At 57.8% G+C, this 6,240-nt stretch overlaps 2 protein-coding genes across 2 annotated transcripts in view; one reads left to right on the plus strand and one right to left on the minus strand.

Annotated features, from left to right (window-relative positions):
• Window positions 1–2,052, plus strand: part of VOLCADRAFT_104223 (uncharacterized protein) — a 7,568-nt gene extending 5,516 nt beyond the window's left edge. Inside the window, exons 8-10 of the mRNA XM_002949105.1 lie at window positions 18–164; window positions 552–697; window positions 1,529–2,052. Of these exons, the coding sequence (XP_002949151.1) occupies window positions 18–164; window positions 552–686 (282 nt within the window). The 3' untranslated portion in view covers window positions 687–697; window positions 1,529–2,052. The remainder of the gene's footprint in view (window positions 1–17; window positions 165–551; window positions 698–1,528) is intronic.
• A 3,229-nt stretch (window positions 2,053–5,281) lies between these two features.
• The window catches only part of VOLCADRAFT_117092 (uncharacterized protein), a gene marked incomplete at both ends in the record, with an annotated part of 7,002 nt that continues 6,043 nt past the window's right edge, over window positions 5,282–6,240 (minus strand). Inside the window, 2 exons of the mRNA XM_002949237.1 lie at window positions 5,282–5,365; window positions 5,676–6,167. Coding sequence (XP_002949283.1) covers window positions 5,282–5,365; window positions 5,676–6,167 — 576 coding nt within the window. The remainder of the gene's footprint in view (window positions 5,366–5,675; window positions 6,168–6,240) is intronic.

The raw sequence follows: 6,240 nt of genomic DNA on the forward strand, positions 1-6,240 counted from the left end.
CACCTCCCGGCCCGCAGGTTCTCAACTTCGGTCCCGCCTGGCTGGCCGGGGTATCTCGCCGCCTTCGTACCTCGTTCGGCTACCTGACCGGCTGGATGGGGCTGCCAGTGCCCAAGCCACTTCCCATCTACATGGTGAATGGGAGGCCCATTCCCGTGCCCAAGGTGGGCGGGGGTTGCAGGGGGGAGAGGAAGGAAGGGGGCGGGGAAGGCATCGGCCGTGGAAGGGAAGGGCGGTGGGGTTAAGGGTTGTGGGGGTGCAGCACACAGTCGACCAGTCCCTAGGTCGCGGTTGGGAGGATTAAGCTGAGGGCGGGGAGGGGCGTTTCTCGAAGGCCCCCAACCCCCCGTGGCTTTTAACCCATTTCACCCTTAACAACTTCCGTCAACGCGGCCCCGCGGCACTCCCGCAGCGCTTCCTCACCTTCGTTCCCTCCTCTCACTCCCTCTCCTTTTTTCTCTCCCCCCCTTCGTCCCCTCACACACAGCTTCATCCCCCTCCCCTTTCCCCTTTCACCCCCCCCAAACAAACAAAAACCCAACCCCACACAGATTCCCCGCGACCACCCCGATTTCGACAAGGAGGTGGACAAGCTGTTGGAGGCATGTATTAAGGAGTTGGGGGAAATGTACGACAGGCATCGTGGAGAGTACGGCTGGGCTGACAGGCCTCTCTCCATCGAGTGAGAGATGAAAGAGTGAGTTGGGCGCTTCCGTGCAGCCATACACGAGGTGCTTCGCAGCCCGTGCTCTGCTTCACATTTTTCTTTTTTTTTGACGCGGTGCGGGGGGGGTTCGACTTCTCTTGGCCGTCGAAGAGTAGAGCTACATGAGGCCACATGCGGCTGATATGGTGGACATGGCGCAAAATGGCGATGTCTGTACTGCGTTAGTTAAGAAAGTTAGTTAGTGAATAGGATCGACGTCGCAAAACGCCAGAGCGAGAAGAGCGAGCAGTAGCAGCAGCAGCAGCACCTACTGTGCGCATCTCAGCGTGTGCTTTGGAATCGTGATTTGCGCGGTGTGCTTTATAGCTGTGTATGCGCGTGTGTGTGTGTGTGTGTGTGTTGATCCTGGGTTGCGTTACCCAAAGAGGTGTACCGAGTGCACATACACGAGCTAGCCGAGGCGGGAGGGGCGGGAGGTAGAAGCCGCAAGCTAGATAAATGACCTTCGCGGCGCGTATTGAAACCGCGCCGCGGTAATATGACCTTTGGTGCGTGTCTGTATGTCTTTGTACATCCGATGGAGAGAAGGGAGAAGGGAGGGAGAGCGTGTGTTCAGGATGGGGGCTGGTTAGCCGCCTGGTTGGCTCTGGTGGGAGCCCGCCGGCAGGTTGTGTTTTATGTGGAGGTCGGGAATGGGTGAAGGGGAACTGAACACAGAAGTGATGTGGCTGTCTCCTGTGTTTGTGTGTATGTGTGTGTATGTATGTGTGTACACCACACCCACACATACCGTCACCTACCCTCCGCCCGGTTATCACGACCTGCTGCGGGTTGTGCACCTGTGTTGCTGCTTCTTGACAGTGTTGCTCCTCCACCGGCCGTTTATGCCGCCGACTGCCGGCGTGGAACGGAACGGAGAGGTTGGAGGTGGCAGCGGCCCGGAGGGCTTAGGGCCCCTGTGCGCCCCTGTGGCGACTTGCAGTGTACGTCACGTCACGTCATAGAGGAGGGCGCAAGCAGGGAGTGGCATCGGGAGGGGGTGAGAAGATAGTCGCTGGAACTGGGCCCCGGGGCTGTTCTTTGGCTTCTGTGACCTTTCGTGTGTCGTCAGTCTGTATGTCAGTCAGGGTGTCTGTCGCTCCGTCGGTCGTCGCCAAATCAAGGAGAAGGCAGGAAGGATAGGACACGGAGGAAGAGGAGGAGATAAATCGAAGAATTCTAATACGTTACATTGAAATGTGGTATGAGCGCAGTGTGGGATATAGAGGGGGGTGGGCTCACCCCGGGGGCTTGCAGGCCCCGCGGAGGGTTGCGAGGTGGGCATGCGGGGGGGGGGTGGATATAGAGGTGTAGAGTGACCTCCGCCTTCTGTTTTTTTTCGCTGCACTGCAGTTGCGGCGAGGCCGGCTTCACTGCTCTCTGCAGTAGCTGTAGGCTGCGGCATGTGCACACTTCTAATGCCGCTCCTGCTTGCTAGCGGCTTTTGCTGAATGCCCTAAATTTCGTGTCCAGCGTCCTCCTCCGCATTGTAGAATTCCTTGGAGTGCATCTTGGATCTGTTTTGGATCCTCAGCTGGGCAGCGCCCAATCCCACATGGCCGAAAAGAGAGCAGAGCGCGCACTTTCGGTACATCACTTGGGGGTTTCATATAAAGATCCCAGATCCGGGATCTAGGATTCATTGCTTGGGATTGATCTGTTCGGATTCATTGCCCGAGATGCTATAGAGGGTGCAGTCACCACACACACACACACACAGAGCGCGGCTTCCTGCGGCTGTGGGATTTTGTGCCGCGCTCCGTTCTCCGCCCTCCCTTCCCCGGCCTGAGGTCATAAGTCCTCCCTCCTTTTAAAGGGGAGATCCATTCCTCACCGCGAGGCAGTGGATGCAATGCACTTGTGGGTATCTGTATCCACGCCCAATCGTGATTGAGAAGAGATCCGCACCCAACGGCGGGCGAAATCCAGTACTGTTGATTGTTGGTTGCTTACTTGGGCCTGACGCGCTATGCCGTTGATATGGTACGTTGGTGGCTTGTGAGGGCAGGTGAGGTGAGGTTGGCCATAATCATGTTTTTTGCCATTTCTTATTGCTGAGGATATGAGAAGGGAACGAGATGATGGTGATGATGTTTTACGGAGGGGAGGTAGCGTGAATGTGCTGAGTATATTCCTGTGTCTTGTACGAGTATAGTTGGGAGAGGGAGAAGCTTCCTAGTTGTGGCTTGTAAGGGAGGGGTCCACCTTTTCTCTTGCATGATCGGGTTGCGGCGTCGGCGGCCCCGGCGTCACGTCGAGGTTGTGTCGTTGGAGCTTCATGCACTGAATTCTCTACACGGATCTTTGCCTTAATTTGCTTCTTCGACTTTCGTTGCCAACTCTTGTGTGCATTGTGCATTGCCGTCGTTGGGCCACTGTGGGTCCCTGGCCAGTGCCCCCCCCCTACGCATAGATACCCATATGCGTCAAGTACTACTACTGTAGTATTCGGAGTCCACTTCCCTGGCCATCAAGAAAGAGTTCCTGTTACACCGCACCCACTCTCGCAGCGGCAGTGCCAGCGGGGGAAAACACGCAGTGCAGGCCCCTCCCTCCCTCCCTCCTCTCTTCCCCATCCAAGCGGCCAATCCACACACACACACACACACACACACACGCGGGATGGAGCGGGGTCTCACATAGGATCACACAGGTCACCTGGATATGCAGCGCATGATGGTGCGTTGCGGCTGCACGTCCATCTCCCCCAAAGACCACTTTGGCAGCCTAAGTCCCTTAGGCAAAAGACGCTCAAGAGTCCTTCGATGCAGCCATCGGATGGCAGCCCGGTGCTTAGTCAGCCAGGGGCCAGCCGTACATACACATTTACCCCCGGCCTGGGGAAGAGGGAGACCACCAGCAGGGGCCGTGTAGAAGTCCGTCTGGGCCCAGGTAAAAGGATCAAAATGCAGCGCCGTACGGTACGGCAAAGAATCATGCTGTACCTGGGGCGTAAGTCACCTTAACGTGCTATATACACCCTGAAGCCCTAAGACTAGTGCAAAACAGGTAATGCACAAGCGGCCGCCAGTCACACAATGGCCCCGCGCGTGGGCAGAAACATATCTGTCAACTTAAGCCAAACCAATAGTACGACCGGTCTACATAACTCACACAAGGTACGGCATTCATCTACCGGACGTCTAAGCTCAACACTACAAATCTGACATGATGATATTGCACTATAGCTATACTCTGCGCCATTGGTCGTACTGCGCTATATTTTATTACGGTACGACATGCTACGGTAGTACGAGACAGGACAACGCTGTCCTACATACGGCATGCCGCCTCAGGCCCGTGGGGCTCTCGCTCCCTCAATAACAACAACAGCTACCTAATACGGCCTAATAGTGCCAGCTATACTAAACTGAAAGGAACGGAATGCATCTAGGATTCCATCCCCCGGCCTAAGGGCAGCATTTTTCTACAACGTATAATGATTATAATCAATCCCTTGAGGGAGCGACGCAGCTGACGTGCCACACTCAGCTCATGGCGTCCGGTGGGCCTTATCGACGCCGCTGCTTTGCCGCACTACCTACCCAGCGGCCCCCACCACCACAACAACAACGGACAGAGTGCCTAGTAGGCAGACATGTACGGCATCTGTAACTCCTTTCATCGCAAAGCCAGGATGGTGGAAACTGGAATTGCAACGGAAGATATAATGTGTAAATGTACGCACATGTACATACGTACATACACATATACATCCGGACATGCGCACGCATATGCAGACAAGGATTCTAAGGTGCAGGGCAACGCGCCAGCAACCCCGGGTAGCACAACTCTTGTATGGAATGCACGTGCATGCAGAAACACACATGTATGTTATATGTGGCAGCGGCTTTTCCTAATTAACCTAATTAGAACATGTATAATATAAATGGCCAATAACGGTAGGTGGGTAGGTAGGTAGGACAACAGCAACTAACAACAATATCAACCGCAACGGGGACCAGCCGAGCTCTCTCTCCCCCTAGCGTTCTAACTCTACCTGACGTCTTTCTCCACCTCCCTCCAATTAATCACGAATCCAATCTATCACCACCACCACCACCACCACCACCACCACCGCCACCACCACCGCCACCACCACCACGGCCGCTTGCGCACACCTGCTCGCCCAGAGAGCTGCCGCCCAGTGTGGCCGAGTAGAGTAGTTCACGTCGGAGCCTCCTCCGCGCGAAGGGAGGTCTGAGGGGGCAGTCGTACTCGTATAAACCCCTATAAACCCTACGCACGCCCACACCCTCAGCGGTACGGAGGGGAACCCATTTTCCCGGTCTACGAAGGGCCTGCCGACACCTCCAACACACCGGCCGCAGGGGAAAGGTCTTGCGGTGCCGGGGGCTTACACCCCCCCCCTGGTTGTCACACCATGGGGCAGCGCGCCAGGGACGGAACCCCGTTCTAGATACACACACCCGCTACCCATGATCCACCTCCCGGCTGCAAGAAGCATACCCACGTACCAAAAGGTCGCCGTCTCGAGGCGGCAATAACCCCCCCCACCACCATCCTTGCCCCCCTGTTCCCCCCTCATCCTCATCCGCATCCTCGTCCTCACCCTCACAGCAGCTGCTTGACCGTGCGGCTCTTCTGAAGGCTGCGGGGCTTCTTGAACTGCCGCACGGAAGCCCCTGACTCCAGTTGCTGTCCGGGGTCGGGGGGATTTCGGGGGTTGGGGGTTTGGGGGGGTGGACCCCGGGCGACAGGGCGTCGCACCACGATGTGTTTAGCTTGGGTGTGGGTGTGGGTGTGGGTGTGGGTGTGGGTGTGGGTGTGGGTGTGGGTGTGGGTGTGGGTGTGGGAGGAGTCAGGTCGAGGATCGAATGGGATAAATCCCGCAGAGCATGTTGTGAATTTACAGCCCCAAAAGGAAGCACATATACCCGGGTAACAGAACCCCGATAGCCGCCCGACGAACCTCCCACAATGTACATATTTCAACCCGAACCCTCACCTCCTGTACGGCAGCAGTCCGCGTCACCTCCACTGATGCGTCATCAGGCACCTTGCCAGGCACCATCAGGTCCTGACTGCCGTACATAGGTCCGGATCCAGATCTGGACGCAAGTCCCAAAAGGGGCGTTCCTGGTTCCGTTGCGGCCGCCACCGCCATCTGGTTCCGCCGCGAGGCAAAGGCGGTGATGGAGGGGCGGCTGGCAACGCCGGGGAGCTGGGAAGCGGAGGCCGGGGAGCTCAACCCGGCTCTGCCGCTACCTCCCCCTCCGCCGGCGGCTGTCACCCCCACTGCGGGCTTCCACTCCGTGAACCCCGTGTCCGCCGCCGTCCCCGCCACCGGGGAGCCCACCGCCTCCTGCTGCGAACCCCCCGCCCCAGACCCCCGGGTCAGCTTCCTTTCAAGGGGAGAGACAGACCAACCACCGGGAGACACGGGCGCGGCTCCCCCGCCAGCAGCTCCCCCGCCGGCAACTCCCTGGCCGGCAGCTCCCTGGCCGGCAGCGGCAGCAAAGGAGAAGGAGGGTTCGGCACCGCCGCCGCTGCTGCCTCCTCCCCCTCTTCCT

Source organism: Volvox carteri (genome assembly GCF_000143455.1).
Source record: "Volvox carteri f. nagariensis unplaced genomic scaffold VOLCAscaffold_13, whole genome shotgun sequence".
Classification (NCBI taxonomy): Eukaryota; Viridiplantae; Chlorophyta; class Chlorophyceae; order Chlamydomonadales; family Volvocaceae; genus Volvox; species Volvox carteri.